Source organism: Rana temporaria, chromosome 12 (assembly GCF_905171775.1).
Source record: "Rana temporaria chromosome 12, aRanTem1.1, whole genome shotgun sequence".
Classification (NCBI taxonomy): Eukaryota; Metazoa; Chordata; class Amphibia; order Anura; family Ranidae; genus Rana; species Rana temporaria.
The window spans coordinates 88,014,624-88,042,284 of record NC_053500.1 but is presented as its reverse complement, the minus strand read 5'-3'; the positions used below and the strand labels follow the sequence as shown (position 1 = coordinate 88,042,284).

Below are 27,661 nucleotides of genomic sequence, written 5' to 3'. Positions count from 1 at the left end.
CTTGATTAATGCTAGTATACAATGATTCTACATCTATGGTGGCGAGTAAAAGGTTTCCTGTATTATCAATGTTTTGAAGTCTGCTGACTGGATTTTGCCTGGAGCTAACCGTTAACAATAACGTTTTTTTAACTAATTGTTTTTGGTTTTATTTATATATTTTTTATTTTTTTAAACCAATTATATTTTTTTGGATACACATGAATATTATGGACCTGGTTTGATCTTTCTAGAATAAAATTGATCACCAAGTACCGACAGCACTACCCTATGTGGATTTTCTCTGTCTTTTTTATACATTCCTCATTCATTGAGACGAGGCACGGAACACAGGAAAGACACCCTCCTACACCAGATCGATTGACCTAGGAGAGGCAGCCACCCGACATCAGGTAGCCAACGTAACCTCACTCTGATAAGCCCTACACCCCCTCGAGGGGACATCTATCCGGGGGGGATCGTGAAGCACGCCAGAGTGGGGAATCGACAGAGTTGTCTACAGGGGATTAAGAAACGATTGTTGTTTTTTTCCTTGCAGTGGACTTTAATTTATGTTCTATATTGAGGACTAAATTGTGTTACAAGCACTGCTTACTACAGACTCTGTTGCCACCCTGAAGGGAAATTGGAGGCTTTTCTTTGTGCTGTGTTGTAATTTTTTTTTTTCTAATTTATTCGTGTTCTTCTGTATTGCTAGTCAGAGCAATTAATTGCTGCAAACACCCAGATTAGAAGTAACATCCACGGGTTCACCAATCAAGTGAACAAGTGATGAAATGTCTATTGTCTTAATTGCAAGTAACTCATACATTCCATAATAGGGGATTTATGGACTAGCATTTTTCACTAATTAATTAATCATTAACACGGATCTATATTAGTGTAAGCTAATTGTTGAAATCACAGGAGGCTTTAAGCACAGAACTAAGTTCACCTCACAGTGTACTAATCTCACGTTCAACATTTAACATACAAAATAGAACAAATTCACGGACAAGTGCCCTAACTAAGGGAATCACGTATAGGTTATTCACTCAATAAATTATATATATATATATGCACATTTCTTTTTTCACTGGAAACAGGATTTAATTAAGTCCACACAAACTACAGCTTTGAACTACTACTTAGATACATTTTTTGTTACATATGTAAAGTTGACACAAACTTGCAAAATCAGTTCTTCTCTTTTCTTTCGTTATAAATCCTCTTTGAGCACAAGACTGACACCTAGAGGCTCAATTGAATGTGACACGTTCAATAATATTACCACACATAGGAATGATAGGAGCCAAATTTTGAACACCTCTACATACTTTTTTTAGCACACCTTTTTTCTTATAGAGTCTCTTTTGGAAAATACACGGAGTGAATACACAGGATAACGCGGTTACACACTGCACATTATTAAAAAGGGAACCCCACAACCGATCGGTGACTCTTCATACATGAGCCAACCGTAGGAGGGAACCCAACACTATTTATTGAATTATTCACCTGTCTACAACACATTGTGCCAGAGTATCTAAGACCACATGTAAATACCATGCCCTCATATATCCAGGACACCCCGGACCTATTGAGGGCACTAGATGGCCTTACTGTGCCTCCAGGTTGCCTTCTTGCTTCAATTGACGTGGAAGCATTGTATTCCTCCATCCCACAGGCTAAAGGACTGGAAGTAATCAGTAGATTCCTGGCTGAAAGGGGTCCTAAATCTTGTAAACTTAATGACTTCATTGTCCAACTTCTAGCTCACATTCTAACTAAAAATATTTTTTCGTTCGATGGGTCCCACTTCCTCCAGGTACAGGGAGTCACTATGGGCACGTGCTGTGCGCAGTCCTATGCGAACCTGTACCTGGGGGGGTGGGAGCGAAAACTTTTTTCCAGTGATGTATCCGCGGATTTGCTATTATTTGTTTTGGGCTGGTATCGATACATAGACGATATCCTGCTCCTATGGACAGGATCCCTGGAAGATCTAAATACGTTTATGATAAAACTTGGACAAAACTACAATTTAAAATTTACTATGACCTCCAGTATGACCGAATTAGTCTTCCTAGACATAACTATCTAGGTTACAGAAGAAGGGAATCTCAACACATCCCTTTATCGCAAGCCCACGGCTGGTAACCCCATTCTCCATGCCGCCAGCGCCCACCCGAGAACTCTAGTCATAAGTATACCATTTTCACAATACTTACGACTCCGGCGCAACTGCTCGGATGATTTAAAATTCAAATATGAAGCAGATCTCTTATACACAATATTGAGATCAAGAGGATACAGCAAAAACGGTTTAAAGAGAGCTTTTGCAAAGGCCAATGGTAAACTAAGAAGTGACCTCCTGTCACACAAAAACAAACGAACCAGCCCTAACACAACGAGATTGATCACAACATACTCTAACCAACATGCCGAAATACGAACAATACAGAAACACTGGTATCTGCTCACATCTGATCCAGTGTTGACAAAACATATAGGGTCTAGACCCGAAATCACCTATAGACGGGCAAGATCTATCCGTGACCGTTTGGTCACCAGCAAATACAGTAGATCAAGTGACATGAAACGCGACCTGCCTGGCCTCTTTAGATGTGGTGAATGCAACTTCTGTAAATTTATACTAGTGGGCGCTAATGTCCAATGGGCAAAAACACACAATCAAGCAACACATCACCTGTCAGACTAAGGGGGTTGTGTATTTGATCCAATGTCAGTGCGGCAGTTTCTATGTTGGAAAAACTATACGCTCCTTCTGGAAACGCATCAAAAATCATACTTATTATGCAATGAATGGCCTACTGAATACCACCATGGGCCATCATATAGCCTTTAGACATAACTATGAATGAGACGTATTTAGATTCACTGCTCTGGAGAGTATCTATGAGGACCGGAGAGGGGGTAACTTTGACCAGCGCGTGTTGCAATGCGAAACACGCTGGATCCATAGGCTGCAAGCCAACAAATTTCCCGGCCTTAATGATGCCCTTAGCTTTAAGTCCTTTTTGACTGCTTAACATCTTTTGATAATCAACATCCGATTGATACAGCGTCTTTAAGGTCACCGTCTTTCTGACTCCTATACTCTTCATATTGCCCCTTTTCCACGATCCTGCATGTTACTAGCCTATATGTCACCACCACATAAAAAATGGGTATCCCGATCCTTAAATTTGATATAATACACCACTGGGTGGGTCTATATCTTAGGAAAAGAAACAGACATATCCTCTAGGGAATAAATATAACATATGTAAACCAACTGAATACTATTGTTCTTTTTCTCCCCTTTTTTTTCTTTTTGTGCTGTCCATGTCTATATGAAGTAAGTGTATATACTACATTCTATATACTATATTTTATTTTAACGTATCTAATCAGGGAATCGATACATTATGTTAAGGTTGTCTATTCCAAAATAATTTCCCCCTTTTTAATTCTACTGATTGCCTGCATGCAATCAGGATCTCTACCACTGACTGCCTTAGATAACATGCTTTGTATTGTTAGCTGCCATCTTGTGGCAGCTTGAATTATTGCACTCGCATTGAACTTCAGCCATCTCTGTACTCACTAATAATTCTATGATATATTCGATTGATCTCATTCTGCTATCCATATGTCATCTTTCACCTATGGAATGCATGAACGAACAAAGCCTGACCTGTAATATTCTGCTTTTGCCTAGTCCATATAGCATATGTGGTATAATTAGTTCCCCCCCCTTTTTTATGCATTTCTTCTTGTAATTGCCACTAGTTCCGTGGCTATACGTTTATTATTGTCTCTTTTCCCCAGGCTTCTTTTTAGTGTTTAAATTAATCAGTTCCCCTTGAGCTATACTTCTATCATCAGTCGTTTTCAATACGGCTAAATCGTCCGGCTACACCCATTAGATCTATAGGAGGGTGTGTCTGCAGCATTGATGGGGCTGGCCAGATACAAATTACATGGTGCCGCCTCCACACTCGCCTAATCCATCTATAATGATGGGAAGGGGCGGAACTTACTGACCTCCGCGCCTGGCACCGCCCCTTATACACGCCCGCTCCTATGTTGGCTCATATCATGGACCTGGATGGGCGGGGTTATGACGAATCATAGCATCCGTCCCTTCCCTCCTCTACCCCTGTAATGTTTATGCGCCAGTCTCCCCGCGGAGCCCTACGTATGACGTCACGTCCTTCGAACGTGACGCCCGAGCCCACCTCCTCCTTCTCAGCACCCTATATAAAGCCCCCACAGCAACTAGGAACTGGCGTGCAGCACAGGCTACACCCCCCGGGACACACGATATTCCTTCTTCGCAGAGGTATGCATCTGTTACTTTGTAGGACTCGGTAAGCTCCATATTCCTGCCAGACCTTCAGTAATACCTATATGTTATTTATCCAGGCCTCCAACTCTTTGGCTTGTCCTCTATTGGACACTGCAGTGTGGTTGCCCAGCATGTGGATTTAATTTCCACCCTGCTCCGTGCCTCATTGGTCCCAGTCTGGATTGGGTCTCTTTTCACTTCAGTTAAATGGGCACATTTGCAAGTTACTTTTATATGCTAGCCAGCATACATGGATCCATTCACTTATCTTTCTTTACTCCCTATAGAATTTATTTATGTAATCGTCATACATCATGGCCTGCCGCCAACCATAGGAAATCGTATTTTTTCTTTTCCTATTAGGGTAGGTACTTTATCCATTAAGAATATATATTTCTTTCATTCGCTGGCTTGAAGTTGAATGTGAGTGCAATACAACATACCATGTCTTTCTCTTTTTACGTTTTAGCCGTCTTGAGTTTTATCTCACAAGCTATACATCTCCTATACACCTGCGATCCCATTTGGGTTTTTCGATGCACGTGGATGGATAGCAGTCTTACTGGTATTGTTTTTTGAGATTTTTTGCATGTCGGCTCTCGGTGTTTTAACCTATTTTGGTAAATTTCCTTATGTTTTTTGTACATTACAAGCTTTTCATATCTCATTTCAGACTTATGATACTAGTAATATTCTATTGTCAAAAACTCTCTCTCAAACTTGTCCTGAAGAAGCCGCTAGGCAAAACGCGTAGGCGAGATGAAAGATAATATTGCCTGTGAATGTATATCCTGTACTGTTTCACTGTATTTTATTGAAGTTATTGTATGTAATAATTTTTTGTAATTAAATTTATAATTTTTCTAAATCCTTATGTCCCTGTGATTGCCTGAAAAGGTCCGCCCTGTCACTACCTTGTGTAGTATGTTTTCTTGATTAGGCTGATACGTATTCTACATATTTTTCGTAAAAAATAAAATAAAAATAAAAATCGCAATAAGCGTTTATTGATTGGTTTGCGCAAAAAGTTATAGCGTTTACAAAATAGGGGGTATTTTTATGGCATTTTTATTAATATTTTTTTTACTAGTAATGGCGGCGATCAATTTTTTTTTCGATACTGCGACATTATGGCGGACACTTGACACATTTTTGGGGCCATTTGCATAGCGATTAGTGCTATAAAAATGCATTGGATTACTATAAAAATGCCACTGGCAGTGAGGGGGTTAACACTAGGGGCGGGGAAGGGGTTAAGTATGTTCCCTGGGTGTGTTCTAACTGTAGGGGGGGGTGGCCTCACTAGGGGAAATGACTGATCTTCTGTTCATACATTGTATGAACAGAAGATCAGCATTTCTCTCCCTGACAGGACCGGGAGCTGTGTGTACACACACAGCTCCTGGTCCTCGCTCTGTAACGAGCGATCGCGTGTGCCCGGCGGTGATCGCGGTGGCCTGCGCGAGAGCCGACGTTATATTACGTGCTCTCGCGCAGGGGAGCCGACCTGCCGCCGTAAAACGTCGGCGGCTGGTCGGCAAGTGGTTAATTGATTTCCAATTAGCTTTCTTTCCATAATGACTATATATTAATTGAATATGCTTGGAACCAAGTGTATGAGCACATATTTACATATTACATTTTTCAATTGTTTATATTAAATTGTTTATATTAAACTTAACATTTCATTTTCGAGTTGATTAACTGTTTATGTAAAATATCGAATCTTCAGATATGTATAATTCCATCCAATTTATCATATACTTAACTAATATTACCATTTATTGTAACCATTTATTACTAATTGCAACTGTTATTATTTAATATTCAACAAATTGACAAGAAAAAGTGCAAATTGTGCAAATACTAAAGTGCTTATATAATCCATAAAAAAAATGCTGAAAATGCCCCCTCGGCTTATACTCGTCACCTTTTTGCGCCTGATCTCCCGGACTTTGGGGACCCGGTAATGGTCAAACGTGGCACACATGTAGCCCCACTCTTCTACAAGTGTGCAAAATTTGTTGACCAGGGGACCTACGGCTGGAGAGCACCGATTTTTTTTTAAAGCCGGGCACGCCTTCCATAGGACTCCCATGCTAAATGTCAGTCTAGTCATGGACACAGTGAGGCATTTCTCCGGTGACTTTGGGGACCTGGTACTGGCCGGCCGTAGGTCCCATGGACCCCAAACTTGGCACACATTGTAGCCCTACTCTCTCTACAAGTGTGCAAAGTTTGTTGTTTGGGGAACCTACGTCCGGGGAGCACCGATTTTTCAAAGCCGGGCACCCCATCCATAGACTTCCATGTTAAATGTCAGTCTAGTCATGGACACAGTGAGGCATGGAGATGGACACCCTAGGCTTATACTCGAGTGAATACGTTTTCCCATTTTTTTGTGGTAAAATTAGGTGCCTCGGCTTATATTTGGGTCAGCTTATACTCTAGTATATACAGTAACTTGAGACGTGAAATCCAAACTGTCTCTGCATACAAGTTCCCAAATGCTCAACCACTGAATCCTTCACCACTCACTAAAATTGACTCCGATAGATATGCTGGCAAGATTATAAACCAGCAAACGGGCCACAATATCTCCCAACGATCACTAACTGCAACTCCTTTTGGTCAGGTTCCCCTTTCCAACACCACAGCATACAATGTGGGAAAACAAAGTGAAGGAGGCTCCATCTTACAGGCTTGTTAAAAGACTATATTCATTCTATGATCCACAATAGAGATTCTCTCAGCCTTAATGGTTCCAGTGCTTCTGCCATGACTTTGGTTAATACCCCCAGGGAGGAAGACAGTCTGAAGGGTAGATCTCTGAATTGGAGATGCCAAATGGACTTTCCCAGATTAACAGCAAGAGGGAGACATTTCTGCAATGACTTGGCTATCGGGATGTGTAAATATGCATCTTAGGTCCAGTGACGCAATGAAACAACCTGGGGACAATAACTTCACTCAAGAGCTTCTACCGGATTGATTTGCTCAGAATTCAGCGGAACCTCCTGGAGGTTTTTCAAACCAAAAAAAAAAAATAGTACTCTGTACTGGCAATACCCTAGGTTTGGACTTGTCCAGATAAATTGTCGTGCATCGAGAACTGTACACTTTCCTCCTGAATTTCCAGGGTAGCGTAAATTGCACTAAGCAAATCATCCACTTCGTCCAATGGTAGATCTTTCAGCTATAAACTATCCTCATCTGAGTTTGAGGGAAGGAATAATACTTGCCCCCTCTTCCTCTGAGTCATTGGCCCCATTAGACCTTGAGGTGGATGCCTGAGGACTGGCTGAAGTGCTGTGCCGAGAATCTGTCTGAGTAGCAGGTACTTTGACCAGCAAAAAGAAAACCAAGTCCAAGGCTTCCGTTATCTCCTTGACTGAAGAAAATTAATCCTTGCATTGCTGAGAAGACTCTTCCTTAACCAAGTCAAATGCAGACTCTACACAAAGGCTCTGCACAGGGGATTTTTGCAGTAGGGTCACTTCCACTGAACTGGGGGCCTCAGACTTTTACTGTGACTAACATATAGGATCAAAATGAGACAAAGGGTAGCCAGCTAACTCTGACCTGCAGGAAAGCTTACAGTGCAAACTTTAGTTTAGAAAATGCCACCAGAGGAAGTGCAGTCTAGCAAACAAAAAATAGATGGGATCGTAGGCAGAGCAACAATCCAGCTGTAAGGCCAAGAGAAGTCGCCTTAGCAGCAGGCTTCCCTTAGACATCAAAAGGGAAAGGCAATACAGCAAACCAAAAACCAAAGTGTAACAGTATGGCCCATGGGACCCAGAGGCTCTTGAATGATACGGGGTACTCCTGTGTCAGCTTCACCAATGACTCTTGTGTCTAGGGTCATCATATAGGATGACTGAGAACTGATATCATGGATTGCAGTTGGACAGTAATGATAATTCATGTATTGCAGATAATTCATGTATTGCAGGATATCTTGAAATATTACAAGTTGTTCATTCTGAACACAACAGGTCAATAGAGTGTCTCCTTCAATGTGGAACATAGACTGTTGAGATGTTGATTTATGTTAATCACCTCCAGCTACCTGGCTGTAGTGATGAAAGCTTACTGTGATTGCATTCTATTGTCTTGTGTTAATTAGGCCTGGCTCCTAAGATATTTCATGGTGCTATGTTAACTAACCCTGTATTGTGTGAAAGTTCTATTGGATGCTAATATGTGTTGTGAGTTAACACACTCTAAAAGGTCAGACTTATGTTCACTAAAGGAATGTGGATTGTGTCGCAGGTGAGAATAGCTTATCGCGGAGTCAGAAAGTCTGTCTAGGATGTGGATTGAGGGGGACTCGTTCGCACCCATTGAGTGATATTGTAGGTGGAGTGTGTCATTGTCCCTTTGATTCCTGCAGCATGCTTTATAACTGTATATAAGAAACCTGAGTTTACCATTAAAGTGTCAATCTGTTTGGAACCAGAGAACAGAGCTGTGTCTCGTTAATCTGGGGAAAATCCAATGGGTCCTGTCTGCTGGATTGTGGGTGTCGGAAACTGTCTTGGGTTGGTGGAATGGAATATCGTAACAGCGTTAACCACTGACCGTTACACAAAGTACGACCCAATCAGAAAAGATAAAGGCGTCCCTTGCAGCCCTCATACCTAGGCCTGGCCGGTGCTTCCGTCAATGCTGCGATCAGTTCCACCTCAATCCTGGCAGAGTGAGCAGCGAAATGCTGAATCCATCAGCCCTCAAAAAACAAAACAAAACAAAAAAAAAAACACACAAACACACAAACACACACAAACTTTTCTGGCATCGCCACGCTCTGGGGGAAGGGAGCACCACCATCTTGACCCACCTCTCACCGTTGCGTTCCAGTGGCCAGAAACCCGTGGCCCTTTGTCTGGCCTGCACCACCAGCCCGACCCACAACACCCAGGCACACAGGACTGGACCAACAGGCGGCCACTACTGCCCTCAGCTGGAAGGGGCAGGAGGATCCAGAATACCCCCCATCATACTGGGGGGTTCTGGGATGGTCACAAAACATGCAAACACACTGAGGCAAGACAGACCCCTTCACCTGGATAGAGCGCAGCCCCCCTTAAAAGGTTTTCCTGCAGTGCTTCCAGGATGGATAAAAACAAACACTATGACTGATGGCATGATGGAAGAGGAGGGATTTAAAGGGCTGTAGTGTTTCCTGGGAATTTGGGTTGAGCTACGCCCACTCCAGGTGCTGTCCTGAAAGGCATTGGGGGGGGAGAAGAGGTTTCGATTCACCCTTGTTGGATCTAAAAAAAAGAAGATGTACAGAGCTTGTACATTCAACTGTATATAGTATATAACTTGCTTAAGAGGCACCTGCAATGTGGGGGGGAGTGGATGGAAGGAGTGATACATACATATTTATCTTATTCCTACCTTCATTTTCTCTTTGTTAGGATCATGAACCACAAGATGTCTAAGCAGACTTTCCTAAAATAAAATAATAGTTATTTGAGCCCAACTCTCCAGCAATCAATCAAAACTAAAATGTATATGGTCCATACATACCCTCATGGCAAAGGTGCCATTACAGCCAGCATGGTAACAACGGTAAGGCTGCAAGCATAGATGATCCTTTCTTACATGATGCGTCAGGTTGAAGACTGTAGTAAATGTCTGTGTACAGTCTTTTCTGGGACAGGCCACGGTGATTTTTTTGTCCAGATGGGTCTCTTTGTGTCTCTGCAGAGCAGCCTCTTTTTTAAAAGACTTCTTACACTTTGGGCATTGAAGTTCCACTAATAAGGAAAGAGGTTTAAAATATAAAAATTAATGTATAACACAACCATGGAGGATGAAAAGAAGACATCGCAAGCAACCAAATGATTCTAGTGAGGTGGCCAAGTGTGTCAGACAAGTAAATTTAAAATGGAACATTTCGTTTTTCTGCAATGATATCTTTGTCTCTACCAGTGTTAATTTTGTCTACTAAAAAGACGACCAAAACTAAAATAGCATTTTAGTCAAAAGACTAAAATCAAAATTGGACATCAAAATTAAAAAACTACTCTGCTGGCTATTTCTAAAAATCGGCAACACAATCCAACCAGAGAAAAAAAAAAAAAAATACCAGTTACACTTACGGTAGCTGTTTTTCTGTAAGTCTTACAGGACGGCACCTTGAGAGTAGACTGGCTCCACCTGACAGGAAACACAATCAGAAAGAGGTTTAAAAGCCCCGCCCCTCCCCGTGCACCTCAGTTAGTGATAAAGTAACCACCATTAGAGCACGGGAACCAGTATATAAAAATACAAACCATATAAAATTCCTCAGGGTGGGAAATAGGCCTGCCGTCCTGTAAGACTTACAGAAAAACAGCTACCGTAAGTGTAACTGGTATTTTCTCAAGTCGTCTTCCAGGACGGCACCTTGAGAGATAAGCAAGTAACCCTCAGGCCTACCTTAGGGCGGGACAACTGCCTGCAGGATTCTTCTGCCAAACGTCAAGTCTTGGGGTGACAGAAGTTCCACTCGGTAGTGTTTGAGAAAGGTGTTCTGGCTTGACCACGTTGCTGATCTACAGATTTGTTCCACTGAAACTCCTGCTCTCTCTGCCCAGGAGGTTGCTATAGATCTCGTGGAATGTGCCTTGACTTTAGGTACTGTTTTGCCAGCCTTAATGTATGCTAATGAAATTGCCTGTCTTATCCACCTAGATATAGAGGCTCTAGATGCTTGGCAACCCTTTTTCTGTCCTGAAAAATTAATTAGCAAGTGAGATGAGCGTCTGAACTCGCTCACCCTTTCCAAATAACTTAACAAACAGCGTCTTACATCCAAACAGTGGAAGGTCTTTTCCCTTTCGTTCTGTGGATTTGCGCAAAATGAAGGAAGAATAATTTCCTTTGACCTATGAAATTTCGTTGCCACCTTAGGTAGGTACAGGGGATCCTGACTTAGGACTACCCTGTCTTCAAAAAGACGAAAATAAGGCTCTTTGATTGAGAGCGCCTGCATGTCTCCTATTCTTTTGGCCGTAGTAATAGCCAGAAGAAAGGAGAATTTAAATGTCAACAGCCTAACCGGAATGCTGTCTGTCGGTTCAAACGGAGGTTTGGACAAATGGTCTAGTACCAAGGTGAGGTCCCAGGGGGGAACCCTGGAGATTTTAATAGGGGATAACCTATCCCTAGCCGACAGGAACCTCTTGATCAGCGGATCCAGGGCCAGCCTCTTGTCTAAAAAGTAGGACAAGGCGGCTACTTGTACTCTTAAGGTTCTTGTGGCTAGTCCTAGATCAACTCCTTCCTGGAGAAATTCCAGGTTGACAGATATTTCAGGTAGTGGGGCTTGCCTTGCTGCACACCAGCGTGAAAACACCCCCCAGGTCTTAGCATAGATCTTTCTAGTGACCTCCTTATGACTAGCCAAAAGGGTATTTATTACCTTCTCCGAACATCCTCTCCGCTGCAGGTTCCACCTCTCAAGTACCAGGCCGTCAGACTGAAAAAGTCGGGCTCTGGGTGAAAGATCGGTCCCTGCCGCAGAAGGTCCACTCGGACCGGGAGAGGAAGGGGGGGGAAGAACTGACCAACGTTCTAACATTGGGAACCAAGCTCTTTTGGGCCACCGGGGAGCGATCAGGATCAGCTTCCCTCGTGAGCGACTCAGCTTCTGTAGGACCCTTGGGATCAGACTCAGGGGAGGGAAGGCATAGGCCAGATGAAATGTCCAGGCCTGGGCCAGCGAGTCCACACCCTCCGAACCCTGATCCCGGGAGAGGGAGAAGAATCTTCCTACCTTCCTGTTCTCGAAGAGGTCTATTTCTGGGTTGCCGAAACGATGTCGAACCCAGTTGAAGACTTCTTGATTTAATTCCCACTCCCCCTGGAGGATGGGTTGGCGGCTTAGAAAGTCCGCTTCTAGGTTTAGGACTCCCCTGATGTGGATTGCTGAAAGGGAGAGGACTCTGTTCTGCCCAACCCAGAATTTTTAAGGACAGCCTTAGGAGGGAACGGGACCTGGTGCCTCCCTGGTGATTTATGAACGCCACCGTGGTTGCGTTGTCGGAGAGAATCTGTATTTCTTGGTTCATGACTCTCTCCTCGAACGCCTCCAAGGCCTTCCCGACCGCTAATAATTCGCGGAAGTTGGAAGAGGACCTGCTTTGTTGTCGATCCCAGGACCCCTGGGCCTGGAGACCCGACATGTGGGCTCCCCACCCCCAGGAGCTGGCATCCGTGGTTATCCTGAGAGGATTTGTCTGATTCCATGGGAGGCCTTCCTCCAAATTCTGAGGAATGAGCCACCACCCCAGTGTGCATTTTACAGACTCCGGGATGCTGACCCTGGAGTCTAGGGATGAGTCCTTCCCGTCCCAGGAGGAGAGCAGGAAGGCCTGCAGGGTTCTGTAATGGAGCTGGGCCCATGGGACCGCTGGGATGCATGAGGTCATCAGTCCCAGTAACCTCATGATCTGCCTGAGGGAAATTTCTATTGAACCCATGACGGACCTGACCACTGAGCCGAGTCTCTGGATCTTGTCCTCGGGAAGAACCAGCTTTTTCTCTACGGAATCTATCAGGAACCCCAGATACATTTTCCTCTGTTCTGGGAGGAGAGAAGAAGATTTTTCTCTGTTTACAATCCATCCCAAAGATTCCAGAGTAGTCAGGACGGTGGTCAGATCCGAGAGAAGAAGCTCTCGGCTGGGGTTGAAAAGCAGTAGGTCGTCCAGGTAGGGGACAAGGGAGATCCCTTTCAGGTGTAGAAAGGCGACCACCTCTGCCAGGACTTTCGTGAAAACCCTTGGGCTGGAGGCCAGACCAAAGGGGAGTGCGGTGAATTGCCAGTGCTGAATCCCCTGAGGGGAGGCAATGGCAAATCGGAGGAACCTCTGATGGTCCCTGAAGATTGGGACATGGAGGTAGGCGTCCCTCAGGTCTATGGTTATCATAAAGACTCCTTCTAACAACAGTCCCTTGAGACTGTAAATGTTTTCCATGCGGAACTTCTTGTAGAGGAGAAAGGTATTTAAAGGTCTTAAATTTATGATCAATCGAAACTTCCCCGAAGGTTTGGGCACCATGAAAATATGTGAGTACACCCCCTGACCCTGTTGTCCTGGTGGAACTGGGACTATGACTCCCTGCTGAGCTAGATCTGTCACATTTCCCAGAAGGGCAGCTGCCTTGAGGGGATCTTGGGGTAGATGAGTAAGGAGGAATATTGGGGGGGGAAGCTGGCGGAATTCCAATCTGTAACCTTCCCTCACTATTTGCAAAATGTGAGGACTCCGCGTTATACTCTCCCAGGCTGGAAAAAATTGGGAGAGTCTTCCCCCGACTCTTAAGTCACTTGGAGTCCTTACCTGCGGGTTTGGGATCGGGGAAAAGGATACCCCCTTTTGGCTTATCCTTTCCCGCGATCCATCGCTTATTAAAGGCCGATCTTCGGTCAGAAGGTCGGTTTTTATTCTGGGGGCCTCGAAAAAATCTTCTCCTGTTAGGTCTAGGTTTTGGGGGGAACCGTTTCCCCTTTTCTGAGGCCCTTGTTAGAGCTTGATCTAGTCCTGCCCCAAAGAGAAGAGTGCCTTCAAAGGGCAGGGCACATAGACGGGTCTTGGAGGCAAGATCACCTTCCCACGTCTTGAGCCATACTGCCCTTCTGGCGGCGTTGACGAGAGCACCCGTCTTAGCAGAGGATCGGACTGTTTCAATCGATGCGTCTGCTAGATAGGCTACCGCGCTGCCTATGACTGTAAGAGAATCTCTAATTTCTTTAAACTTGGAGGTTTGAGGTACATGCTCCAGAAGTCTGGTTAACCAGGTATCTGCATTCCTAGCGATGCAGGGAGAGGCCAAAGCGGGTCCAAGGGCGGCCGCATTAGCCTCCCAGGCCCTGCGAAGGGAGGTGTCTGCCCGCCTGTCTAAGGAATCCTTTAAGTTCCCTGCATCCTCAAACGAGAGGTCAGACTGCCTGGAGAGTTTGGCTAGGGATGCATCTAGTTTAGGAATTTTAAAAAACGTATTTTCCAATTCCTCCTTAAAGGGACAGCGCCTCTTCCAGGTCTTGTACCTTAGCAGTTTCTTTTCAGGCTCAGCCCATTCCCTCAGAACTATATCTTTAAGCGACTGATGGACTGGGATAACCTTTGGCTGGGGTTTAGCTAGACCCTGGTACATTCTGTCCTGAGCCGACACCAGCTCTGCTGGCTGCTGGATCCCCTCAGAGGCATAGACAGCAGACAGCAGACCCCCCATGTCATCTGCAGAAAAAAATGTATTTGCCTGATCTGGCATCCTCATCCTCAGTATGACTATCAATCACCCCATCTTCTGGAGCCTCTGAATCCTCGGTGTCGGATAGGAGAGACTCCCTAGCCCTGGAAACTCGTGGCCCTGGGGTGGATGAGCTCTCTTAAGAGGGGCCGGCTGCTAGGGGCTCAGGATCCCTATTTTTTAAGGTGTCCTTAAATTCCTTTAATGTGGAAAGCATTTGGGACTGGACAGTTAGGAATTCTTTCATGATAAGGGAAGTTTCCTTTCCCGCAAGCTTTTGTATGCATTTGGCACAAAGAAGTTTGGAGTAATCTGCAGCCAGCTTAACGCTACAGTTACCACACCTCTTGGTTTTGGAAGTGTGTTTTAAGGAGAGATTAGCAGCTTCCCCCTGGGCAGAAACCTCCTCCCCTGTAAGGGGAGAAAAAAAAATATATCACAGTCCATACATACAAGTGTGTGAGGAGGGGGGGGGGGGGAGAGGACCCAGTCCAATATGCCCCCCTGACATTCTGAGGCAGACTCACCCTTGGTGGTGTCCTCGGCAGCGGTTGACGAACGATCCTCGCGCTCCATAGCGAAGTCGTACAGGCGCCACTCTCCTCCTTGCTGCAGTGTGAACAGCAAGGAGCCGACGCCGCTGGCGGCCGCCATTTTGGTGAAGACCGGAAGCGGAAACTCGTCATCACCGCGCGCCGCCTGTGACGCGGCGTCGACTGCTGGCTCCATTCGAAAATGTCCCCGGGAGGACAGCACACCGGAGCCCACGCTGAGGAAGCCCTCACACCCGCCCAGCAGGTAAGGGGTCCTGGAGGAGAGGGAACATGGCCAAATAGGAGTACTGGGATAGCCACTATCCCAGGGATTCCTACAGAAAGGAAAGAAGGGGGGTATTGTTTGCAATTCTTCCCCCCCCCCCCTATCACACGGGGAAACCCCCCGGGACGGGCATTACACCCTTAGCTGAAGCAGGGACGGCCTCCCAGGACCCACTGCTCAGTACCCGGAGGGGGACCACCAGCCCCAGGCCTTAGGTCTTTAGAAGAAAATAATAAACCGTTTCGCTGGGGGAAACACAATCAATAACTGAGGTGCACGGGGAGGGGCGGGGCTTTTAAACCTCTTTCTGATTGTGTTTCCTGTCAGGTGGAGCCAGTCTACTCTCAAGGTGCCGTCCTGGAAGACGACTTGAGAAAAATAGAATAAGGACTTTTCTTATGCAACAGGTAACATATGCAATGGTATTACAGACAATAGAGTTTTCAGGGTTTTTTCATAGAGTTTTCAGGGTTTTTTCATTTCACTTCTGTTTGTCAAAAACAATGTTAGTTTATGAAACAACGTTGTTTTATTTATAAAAACATTATATAATCACAATAGCCAAATCTGTCAGTAGTGCAGGTTCAAACCTCAATACTAGGGCTGCAACTAACGATTATTTTCATAATCGAGTAGTTGGACGATTATTGTTTCGATTAATCGGATAGCAGCCTTAAAAAAATAAAAAAATTAACATTGATACATTTTTTTGGGCCAATTTGTTGTTGGGCAGATTACAAAAACACAAATTGCCGCAAAAACACATTACATGCTTTTCTGCAGCTTCTCCATTGAAGTATATTGAACCCAAAAAAATAAAAAAATAGCACTGTTTTGCGTTAAAAAGTCCTTGCCAAATACGCAGCAGCTGAAAAAAAATCATGGATGTGAACGTGTCCCATGTGAAAACATGTAAATGAACTGTAGTTTGTTTCTGCAAAAAGCACCAAAAAAAACAGAGGTGTGACCCAGGCCTGAGATGTTTAGTAACTAGAGTTGAGCGGACACCTGGATGTTCGGGTTCGGACCCGAACCCGGACTTTGAAAAAAAAAATTTGAAAAAAAAAATGTTCGGGTTCGGACCCGAACCCGACCCGAACTTTGACCCGAACCCCATTGAAGTCAATGGGGACCCGGACTTTTGACTACAAAAATGTCTAAAAAACTAAGGGAAAGGGCTGCAAAAGGTCGGGAAGAGCATGGCAAGTACTCTGGAAATAAATGTGGATAGGGAAATAACTTAAAATTTAAAAAAATAAAAATATCATTTTGACCTAGGAGGACGAGGTCCATACAGTTTTGTTCAAAATTATTCAACCCCCCAATGCTGTAAAGGGTTTTAGGGAATTTAGTGTACATTTGTAATTGTATTCAGAATGAAATCCTACAAGGACTTCCTAAAGAACCATATGCAACTAAAATGACACCAATTGGTTTTGTAATACAGTAGTAAATGTTTATTTTGTGAATTCTTCATTTACACAATTATTCAACCCCTTAATGACTACCACTCTGAAGAACAGAGGTTCATTGAAGTGTTTTCAATCAGGTATTGAAAACAACTGTGGATGTCAGGGAGCAGCAATAAAGCCTAATAAGCACCAGGAAGACAAGAGAAGAGGTGATTACTCTTCACAGGAAGGGCAATGGCTATAAGAGGATTGCAAAGATGTTAAACATACCAAGAGACACCATAGGAAGCATCATTCGCACATTCAAGGCAAAGGGCACTGTTGAAACGCTACCTGGTCGTGGCAGAAAGAAGATGCTGACTTTGACTGCTGTGCGCTACCTGACGCGTAGAGTGGAGAAAAGTCCCCGTGTGACTGCTGAGGAACCGAGAAAAGATTTGTCAGATGTGGGTACTGAAGTTTCTGCTCAGACAATACGGCACACACTGCGTAATGATAGCCTCCATGCCAGAACTCCCAGGCGCACCCCCTTGCTGTCTCCAAAGAATAAGAAGAGTCGACTGCAGTATGCCAAAAGTCATGTGGACAAACCACACAAGTTTTGGGATTGTGTTCTGTGGACTGATGAACAAAATTAGAACTGTTTGGGCCCATGGATCAACGCTATGTTTGGAGGAGGAAGAACAAGGCCTATGATGAAAAGAACACCTTGCCTACTGTGAAGCATGGCGGGGGGTCAATCATGCTTTGGGGCTGTTTTGCTTCAGGGTGTGCAAGGTACCATGAATTCTCTTCAGTACCAGGAGATATTGGATGACAATGTGATGCAGTCCGTCACAAACCTGAGGCTTGGGAGACGTTGGACCTTTCAACAGGACAATGATCCCAAGCATACCTCCAAGTTCACTAGAGCATGGTTGCAGATTAAAGGCTGGAACATTGGAGTGGCCATCGCAGTCACCAGACTTAAATCCGATTGAGAACCTCTGGTGGGACTTAAAGAAAGCAGTTGCAGTGCGCAAGCCTAAGAATGTGACTGAAGGTGAAAGCAGCGGTGGAGGAGGAGGAGGAGGAGGAGGAGGTAGCCAACACAGCAGGTTTTGGTTTTTAATTGATTTATTTTTTAAATTAGGGTAAACCCCAAAAGAGTGAGAAAGATCTAGGGTTGCTACCTCATCCCTTTAAACCTGAACACAGAGTAATTACACCGGTTCTGGGGCTAATTTAATGTCAATAAGGCACCAAGTGAGTTTAATTAGCAGCACCTTAATCAGCCAGAGAACCTGTGTAATTCATATGTTTTTGCTTTTAAAGGGATGAGATGGCAACCCTAGAAAGATCAGAAAAAAAACAATGGCTGGCCGGTGTCTATTCTGCACAAGGTACGGACAAGTCCTCTGGCATCCATGCCCGGTTCATTTTAATGAACGTGAGCTTGTCCACATTGGCTCTGGACAGGCGGCTGCGCTTGTCAGATAACGCCCCCTGCTGTAATAAATACACGTTCAGACAATACACTGGCCGCAGGGCAGGCCAGCACCTCCAAGGCGTAAAGGGCAAGCTCAAGCCATGTGCCCAATTTGGAGACCCAGAAGTTAAAGGGGGCATAGCCGTCATTCAGTACGTGTAGGCGTGTGCACACATACTGCTCCACCATGTTGCTGAAATGCTGCCTCCTGCTAAAGCGTTCCATATCAGCTGGTGGTGCTGTTTGTTGTGGCGTGCCGACAAAGCTTTTCCACATTTCGGCCATGCTAACCCTGCCTTCTGAGGTGCTGGCGGTGCCCCTGCTGCGTTGGCGACCTCTTCCTCCTCCTCTGCCTTCGCCTTCTGCTTCCACTGTGCCCCCACTGCCAGGTGGGAATTGCACCAGCAGTGCGTCTACCAGCGTGCGCTTGTACTCGCGCATCTTGCGTTCACGCTCCAGTGAGGGAATTAAGGACGGTACATTGTCCTTGTAACGGGGATCCAGCAGCGTGGCCACACAGTAATCAGCACCTGTTATAATGTGCAAAACAGGCCCGTCGTTGCGGAGACACTGCAGCATGTAATTGCTCATGTGTGCCAGGCTGCCCAGAGGCAACGAAAAGCTGTCCTCTGTTGGAGGTGTATCATCTGTGTCCTCTGTATCCCCCCAGCCACGCACCAGTAATGGCCATGAGCTAGTCTGGATGCCATCCTGCTGTGAACATGGTTCCTCCTCCTCCTCCAGGTCTTCCTCCTCCTCATCCTCCACCGCGTCATCCTCCAGAACTGTGCCCTTGCTGGATAATTGTGTACCTGGCCTTTGTTGGTGCACAAACCCACCCTCGGAGCCACTTGTGAATGACTGCCCTGAAAGCCTTGGAAATTATCCCGATTCCTCCTCCTCCTCCTCCTCCTCCTCCTGTGCCACATCCTCTTCCATCATCGCCCGTAGCGTTTTTTTAAGGAGGCATAGAACTGGGATAGTCACGCTGAGAGCGGTGTCATCGGCACTGGCCATATTGGTGGAGTACATATCCTCACCAATCCTCACATGTAAAGGTCTGGACCTTCTTCCCACATACTGAAGTCCGCATTCGCATTGTAGTGCGTAGACTACCCCTATGGTGTCACAAGTAATGAGGTCCTTAATTTTGTAGTTTTTTCCCCAGTAGCGGTTGCTGTAAATTCTTTACACTTCTTGACATTCTTCTTAGCCTTCCTGCAAGGTGGACATCTGCCACACGCATGGAAGCTAGTAAGAAAATTAAAGATCCTATTTTCAGTATTAACAGGTGGATCTATTACTCCTGGGGCCAGTTTGTCCCTGAGTGAAGGCGCTCTTTTATACACAAATTGCGGACGATCAGGCAGCAGCGGGCCCAGTAGCCTATCATTTTTGAGAATAGGCCAATGTTTTTGTACAATATTTTCAAATTTATGGTATTGGATATTATAATCCAAGACCATTCGGAAACCTGAAAGATCCCTTTGATCCTTTTTAGGTTTATCTGAAACCAAGATGTTTCTGTCAAGATTACGGACTGTTTCCATTTCCTTATCCAGCAAATCCCTATCATAACCTTTCTCAAGGAACCACTTGGATAAGGCCTGTGATTGAGAAACAAAAGTCACTTTCTTAGGCGCAATTGCGCCTTAGACGCACATATTGCCCCTTGGGTATATTCAATAACCATTTAGTGTGGCGACAGCTCTCTGTAGAGATGTAGGAATTACGGTCCGTCGCCTTAAAATGTGTCTTCAAAGTCACCTGGTTACCTTCCTTAGTAAGATCTAAATCTAAGAAGACTAAATGGTCCTGGCTAATGTTCCACGCAAGGATAATATTTTTGCCATTCGCATTTAATATGGATGCAAACTCATCAAAACTAGTTCTATCTCCATCCCAGATCATGATCAAATCGTCTATGTATCGCTGGTAACAGATAAGTTGCGGGGGTTTATGTTTATTAATCGCCTGTTCCTCCCAGTGTGCCATGAATAAGTTGGCTACGCTTGGCGCAAAACGTGCCCCCATCGCAACTCCTCTGGTTTGGAGGTAGAACTGTTTATCATACCAAAAATAATTTTTGGACAAACAAAAAATCAAACTGTCGATCAAAAAATTCTGATGTCTTCTTGATAATCCAGAGGACTCAAGTGACCACTTCACAGATGTCAGAGCATCCTCATGACTGATGATTGTATATAATGAACTGACATCTGCAGTGATTAACAAACAAGAAGAAGGAATCGTCAAAGCCCAGCGGCTGTAGAAAAGGAGTCAATATATTGACCTAAATGTGAAGAGACCGAATCGATCCCGTTCACTATCGGTCTACCAGGTGGGTTGGTACTATCCTTATGAATTTTAGGAGGGAAAATAAATAATCGGAGTATGGCAGAATAGGGGGTCTAGATATAATGCCTCCTTGGGACCAAGTACCCCTATATGTTTACCTCTCTCCACTAAGTAATGCAATTCACTCTTATATTCAAGCATAGGATCCCTGGACAGAGTACTGTAAGTACAGGTGTCACAGAGCAGATTAACCATTTCATTCTTATAATAGGTCTTGCTGAGTATCACCAATTCTCCCCCCTTATCTGCAGGGCGTATCACCAAGTCTTTCCTTTCGGAAAGAGACTGAATACCATTTTTAATATAAATCGGATCGTTCACCTTGCGGACCTTCAATGTGTCCAGATCCTTTGCAACCATATTGCTAAAGACCGAGATGTTTAGCATCTGTATTCTGGGGGTTGAAGACTGATTTATTCCGTAAATTTGAATATTAACGTACTGATGGGGCCGGAGTATTCATATTTATCATGGAATGAGTATTCAAAAAATACTTTTTAATGTTCAAAGTCCGCATAAATTTTTTGAGGTGAACGTAGGTTTGAAATTTATTTAAGTTGCGAGTAGGGGCAAATTTTAAACCCTTATCGAGTACTTTAATTTCCTCATCATTAAGGGGTGTCCCACTTAAATGATATATTCCTGCACCCACTGGGGTTTCGCTCTTTTTTGCTCTCCCACCTCCTCTCCTCCCTCTCTTGCTTGCTTTTCTTTTGCGTGGTATTGCTCCTTCTTTGGTATATTGTTGGGGATGAGGGGTCCACCACCCTCCTGGTTTGGGAGGGATAAAGGGTGCCCCCCTCCCCGTACCTCTTGTTGCCCCATGAAAATCCCCTCCTGTATGTGAGCCATGATTTACCAAAGGGGTAAAACGATCCTGGGTAGGTAATGAATACCCATACGGAAGTGGAGGTGTTGGTGGAGTACTCGAAACAGCGCAACAAGGCACACAGGTCTCGCATGGAGGCCCAGTTATTGGTGGTGAAGTGGTTCTGTTCCGCAGAGCGACTCACGCATGCGTGCTGCAGCTGAAACTCCACTATCGCCCGCTGCTGCTCGCACAGTCTGGCCAGCATGTGTAAGGTGGAGTTCCACCTTGTGGGCACATCACATATGAGGCGGAGAGCGGGAAGGCCGAAGTTACGCTGCAGCGCTGCCAGGCGAGCAGCAGGGTGAGAACGCCGAAAGTGCGCACAGACGGACCGCACTTTCTGCAGCAGCTGTGGCATATCGGGGTAAGTTTTCAGGAAACTCTGCACCACCAAATTCAGCACATGCGCCAGGCAAGGGATGTGCGTCAAACCGGCTAGGCCCAGAGCTGCTACGAGATTTCGCCCGTTATCACACACCACCAGGCCCGGCTTGAGGCTCACTGACGCCAACCACTCATCGGTCTGTTGTTCCATGTCCCTCCACAACTCCTGCCTGCTGGCGTTTACCCATGGCTGTGCTGAAGTTGGTGGTGAATTTGCACAGATGGCGTTGCGCAGTGCACACCTGATTTTGTCCCCCACTTGGTTGTGCAGGGAAGGGATGGCTCGCCTGGAAAAGTAGTGGCAGCTGGGCACGACGTACTGTGGGACAGCCAATGCCATCAGGCTTTTAAAACTCTGCGTCTCCACCAGACGGAATGACAGCATTTCAAAGGCCAGTAATTTTGAAATGCTGGCATTCAGGGCCAGGGATTGTGGGTGGGTAGAGGGGTACTTCCTCTTACGCTCCAGTGTTTGGGAGATAGAGAGCTGAATGCTTCCATGGGACATTGTGGAGATGTTTGGTGACCCAGGTGGTAGTGTTGCTTGCCGGTCCTCTAATTGAGGGGTGGCAGGTGGCACTGTCACTACAGAGGTGGATGAAGAGGCAGAGAGGCCCGAGACTGATGCAGAAGAGGAAGCAGGAGGAGCCAGAGACCTTTCTTGGTTTTTGAGGTGTCTACCCCACTGCAGCTCGTGCTTTGCACTTAGATGCCTGGTCATGCAGGTTGTGCTCAGTTTAAGAACGTTTATGCCTCGCTTCAGGCTCTGATTGCACAACGTGCAAACCACGCGTGTCTTGTCATCAGCACATTGTGTGAAGAACTGCCACGCTAGGGAACTCCTTGGACCAGGCTTTGGTGTGCTCGGTCCCTTGCTGCGTTGGGCAGTAGCAGGCATACTGTCTAGGGGACGGACGCTCTGCTTTGGCACCCTGCTCCCCCTTCTGCTGTGCTGGTGGCTCTGTGCGACCACCGCCTCTTCCTCCGAACTACATGGGTCACCTGCATGAGGTTGATTCCATGTCGGGTCGAGGACCTCATCGTCCTCCACATCATCTTCCACCCAGTCTTCACCACTGCCCTCCTTGTCGGTCTGCACAATTGCACCAGCAGTTGGCAACTGTGTTTCATCATCATCCAAGACGTGCTGTGATGGTCCCCCCATGTACTCATCTTGAAATATAAGTGGTTGGGCATCGGTGCACTCAATCTCTTCCCCTTCTGGGGCTGAGCTAGGTGGATGGCCCTGGGAACACATGCTAACAGACTCATCAAAAAGAAGAAGAGACTGCTGCATGCTTTGGGGCTTAGACTGCTTGGCTGATTTGCAAGGGGGTGAGGTGAAAGACTGATGGTGGACATCGGCTGCAGGCGCCAACTCTGAACTTTCAGCACAAGACTGGTTGGAAAACAATGTGAAGGAACTCGAGGCACTGTCAGCAACCCAATCTACTACCGCCCGTTCTGCTCCTGGCCTCAACATTCGTAGAGCTGGATTAGGCCCGACCAAATACCGCTGCAGGCTCTGTCGGCTACTCGCACCTGAGAAAGGTGTTTCACTTGTGCGTGTAGCTGGCACAGATCGACCACGTCCTCTCCCTGTAACAGGAGCTCCACCAGCAGCACCACGACCGGGGCCACGTCCCTTAGACGTTTTCCTCATATTACTCAAAATATGGATTTAAATATTTAAATACAATAGTGTAATATGGTGAAATAGGCAGAGATTCACCTATATATTTCTCTACCTATAGCAAGAAGCAGGAACCTAGCCCTAAACAATGTACTGCACAGACAGTGCAGGTGGAGTGCTGGTGAAATAGGCAGAGAGTCACCTATAGATTGCTGTCCCTATAGCAAATAGCTGGAACCTCTCCCTCAACTATGTACTGGACACACACAGTATATCACAGGTGGTGACAGGTGCAGTGCTGTTGAAATATACAGAGAGTCACCTATAGATTGCTGTCCCTATAGGAAATAGCTGGAACCTCTCCCTCAACTATGTACTGGACACACACAGTATATCACAGGTGCACAGGTGGTGGCAGGTGCAGTGCTGTTGAAATATACAGAGAGTCACCTATATATTACTGTTCCTATAGAAACAAGCTGGAACCTGTCCCTGAACTATGTACTGGACACACACAGTAGATCACAGGAGAGAGTTGCAGTGCTGGTGTAATAGGCAGAGTCACCTATATATTACTGTCCCTATAGAAACAAGCTGGAACCTGTCCCTAAACTATAAGATGCAGATCTCACAGAAATACACAGTGCCGTTTTCGATTAGTGAAGCAGTATAAAGCTATCTGACACTGTCCCTGATTCAGCAGCAGACTGTCCCTATTACATAGCTTTTTCCTGCTTCAAGTGTGCTCTAGCTATGTAATAGGGACAGTGTCAGATAGTTTTTTCCTGCTTCAAGTGTGCGCTAGCTATCTGACACTGTCCCTAGAGCACACTTGAAGCAGGAAAAAAACTGACACTGTCCCTAAGCGGCAGCACAGCCTCTCCCTATCATAACTAAAGCAGAGTGACGATCTGTGCTGTGTGCCTCTATGTGATATAGAGGCTGGTCACATGCTGGGTCACATGCTGCACTGGCCAATCACAGCAATGCCATGCCAAGTAGGCATGGCTGTGATCAGTTCCCAGTCAAAGTAGTAAAACAAATGGCGATTGGGTATGTTTTGGCGCGCTGCACGGCAGCCAAACTTTTTTCAATTGTTCGGGTCCAAAAAAAAAAAAAAGTCCGTACCGAACCCGAACTTCACAGTTTGGGTTCACTCAACCCTATTAGTAACATGATGGGGGTTAAAAAAAAAAAAAGAAGTACAAAAAGAGCAAATAATCGATACTGTAAGGGGTTCATTTTTTTACTGTGGGACAGTGAAAGTAATATTTACAGTAGTGATTTGCTTTAACTTCATAATCGATTAGTTGTTTCGGCCCTACTCAATACCATCAACATGTTAGCTTTTTACTCCAGGAGAGCTTGTAAATTATAAAAAAGTGTTTAAATAATGCATTACAATTTAACTGAACCCATTCGATTTTAGGCGACTAAATGTACTGGAGATTTTAGTTGAATTAAAAAAAAAAAAAAAAAAAATATGCATTTTAGTAAAAAAACAACTGAAACTAAATAAAAATTTGCTGCCAAAATTAATACTTGTATCTACACATTCGTTAACCACTTAGTACTGCTGGCTTCTAAAAAAAAAATATATATATTAAAAAAAAAAAATCGCAAGATGCGTATATTGATTGGTTTGCACAAAAATTATAGCATCTACAAAATAGGGGATTGTTTTATAGCATTTTTATCTTTTTTTTCTTTACTTGTAATGATCGCGGGACACCGGCGGACAGAGGGACTTTGCGTAGCCATGCTATTCTGCCAACGTAAATCTACAGGCGGTGGTCGGCAAGTGGTTAATGCTTCCCATGCATATGGCAATACATTGTTGCTGCAATTTTACTGCTAGAAAGAAGCAGGGGGAGGAGAAGAGGGAAAGAAAAGTCATTACTTACAAGGATGTTGTTTTCTGTGTTTCTGTAGAGCACTCCAGGTTGGAGATTTAGCTTGGCAACCAGGGAAAGGGCAGCAGTACCCTATGAAAAAGTCATTAGCTCATACCGACTATTACAAAGCCATACAAGTTATTTTTCATCAAATGTTCACAAAGCAGTTAAGTTGTAACATACTTATAAACCAACCAAAACCATTTAAAATTAGGTAGCAATGAGGTTTGAACTCAATGCAGTGTCAAGCACTTGGGGCTAAAAACCATGCATCATACAGCCTAGGCCAGTGGTCTCAAAATACCGGCCCGCGGGCCATTTGCGGCCCGCGGTCTGGTTATAAATGGCCCGCAGGCAGGGCAGAGGGTGCCGCGGAAGTGGGGGGAGTAGATTTCCTTCTCATGCAGAGTAGCGCAGGAAGCGTCTGTCATAAGTTCACTTCTCTGTCTCACGATGCGGCTGCTCCCCGCCCCCCCCCTCTCTTCTCGTCCATCCCCATTTGCTTGTGATATCACCTGGCATGGACGAGAAGAGAGGGGGGGGCGGGAGCAGCCGCAGCGCGAGACAGAGAAGTGAACCTATGACAGAGACGCTTCCTGCGCTACTCTGCATGTGAAGAAAAAAAGACAAGTAAACGCTGACCTGTACCCCATGTGCCCCGATTGTGCCCCCATGTACCCTGATTATGCCCTCATGTTCCCCATGTACCCAGTTTGTGTCCCATGTGCCCTGAATGTGCCTTAATGCGCCCCATGTACCCTGATGTGCCCCATGTACCCTGATGTGGCTGATGTGCCGGGCCCTGTACCCCGATGTGTGCCGGGCCCTGTACCCCGATGTGTGCCGGGCCCTGTACCCCGATGTGTGCCGGGCCCTGTACCCCGATGTGTGCCGGGCCCTGTACCCCGATGTGTGCCGGGCCCTGATGGTGAGTGGTCAGTGTGTAGTGGTCAGTGTGCAGTGTAGTGGTCATCGTGTAGTGGTGAGTGTGTAGTGTAGTGGTCATCGTGTAGTGTGCAGTGTAGAGGTCAGTGTGCAGTGGTCAGTATGCAGTGTAGTGGTCAGGGTTAATAATGCATCCACTGACACCAGTGCTGGGGGTAAAAATATGTCCGCTTACACCAGTGCTGGTGGTAATAATGCGCTCGTTGACATCAGTGCTGGAGGTTAATAATGTGTTCGCTGACACCAGTACTGTTTTTGAAGTTTGAAAGTTTGCATGCGGCCCCCAATGGGATATGAAAACTTGTCTTGTGGCCCTCAGGTAATTTGAGTTTGAGACCCCTGGCCTAGGCAGAGTACAACTGGGAGATTCAATAGTCAAGAAAGTCATGTCTCCTTAGAGATCATAGACTTATAGCATGCAATGACATGTGAGCCATAGTTTTGGCCCTGCACAAGCATTAGTAATGCCTTATCTGGAATATACAGTTCAGTTTGGGGCACAAGTTCACAAAAACTAAAACTGCCAAGAGGGACAACAAAACCGATAAGAGGCATGGAGGAGCTGAATGAGTAAATATTAGCAGAATTTATTTTATAAATAGCAACAATGGAATGACCATGCCCTCTTTCACCTACACCATTAGGTGGCTTTTTCACAGCAGTAAAGAATCTAAAACATTCCACACATGATCTTAATGCTGTTATTGCTTACAGTACATTATATACTGTATTTTACATTGAAAAATGAAAGTGAAGGTTTTGCCAAAATTGCTTTACTGCTCTCCTTTAGGTACCTTATTGAAAAGGGACCGTTATTGCTAGCCTGAAGCAAACATTTCTTTCTCGTACATCACGGGACACAGAGCGGCATATTCATTACTATGTGGGTTATATAGAGTACCTTCAGGTGATGGACACTGGCAGTCTCAAACAGGAAGTCCCCTCCCTATATAACCCCCTCCCATAGAGGGAGTACCTCCGTTTTTTGCCAGTGTCTTAGGTGTTGGTCACGAATTAGCTTTGCTCCATAAGTGTATTCAAGGCAACGCCCCCCAATATCTATGCGAAAAAATAAAAGCCCATAACCCCAATCGCATTCTGCGATCCACCAATCAAAACCTCCTCCAGATACCCAAGGCCAGATACAAGTTCAAAGGAGGAGATCGAAGATTTGCAGTCCAGGGACCTCACCTGTGGAATGCACTACCAACCACCTGGAGTCGGACCACTTGGCCTTCAGGAGAAAGATTAAAACCCATTTCTTCTGAGGTCAAGGGGTTCCTTACCCA

The 27,661-nt window shown here is 45.4% G+C and overlaps 1 protein-coding gene and 1 long non-coding RNA gene across 5 annotated transcripts in view; one reads left to right on the top strand and one right to left on the bottom strand.

Moving 5' to 3' along the window:
* The window catches only part of LOC120918362 (P43 5S RNA-binding protein-like), a 114,202-nt gene that overhangs the window by 69,139 nt on the left and 17,402 nt on the right, over positions 1-27,661 (bottom strand). The window contains exons 3-5 of the mRNA XM_040329903.1: positions 25,437-25,517; positions 9,875-10,104; positions 9,743-9,796 (exon numbers count right to left, since the gene is read on the bottom strand). Of these exons, the coding sequence (XP_040185837.1) occupies positions 9,743-9,796; positions 9,875-10,104; positions 25,437-25,517 (365 nt within the window). The remainder of the gene's footprint in view (positions 1-9,742; positions 9,797-9,874; positions 10,105-25,436; positions 25,518-27,661) is intronic.
* Positions 4,104-5,201, top strand: LOC120919536. 4 transcript variants are annotated; one of them, XR_005744587.1, is made up of 4 exons: positions 4,106-4,355; positions 4,621-4,697; positions 4,803-4,898; positions 4,987-5,201. It is a non-coding gene; the product is annotated as an uncharacterized LOC120919536 (long non-coding RNA). The 4 variants fall into 4 exon arrangements; XR_005744586.1 differs by having other exon boundaries at positions 4,109-4,355; positions 5,007-5,201; XR_005744585.1 differs by having other exon boundaries at positions 4,104-4,327; positions 4,803-5,201.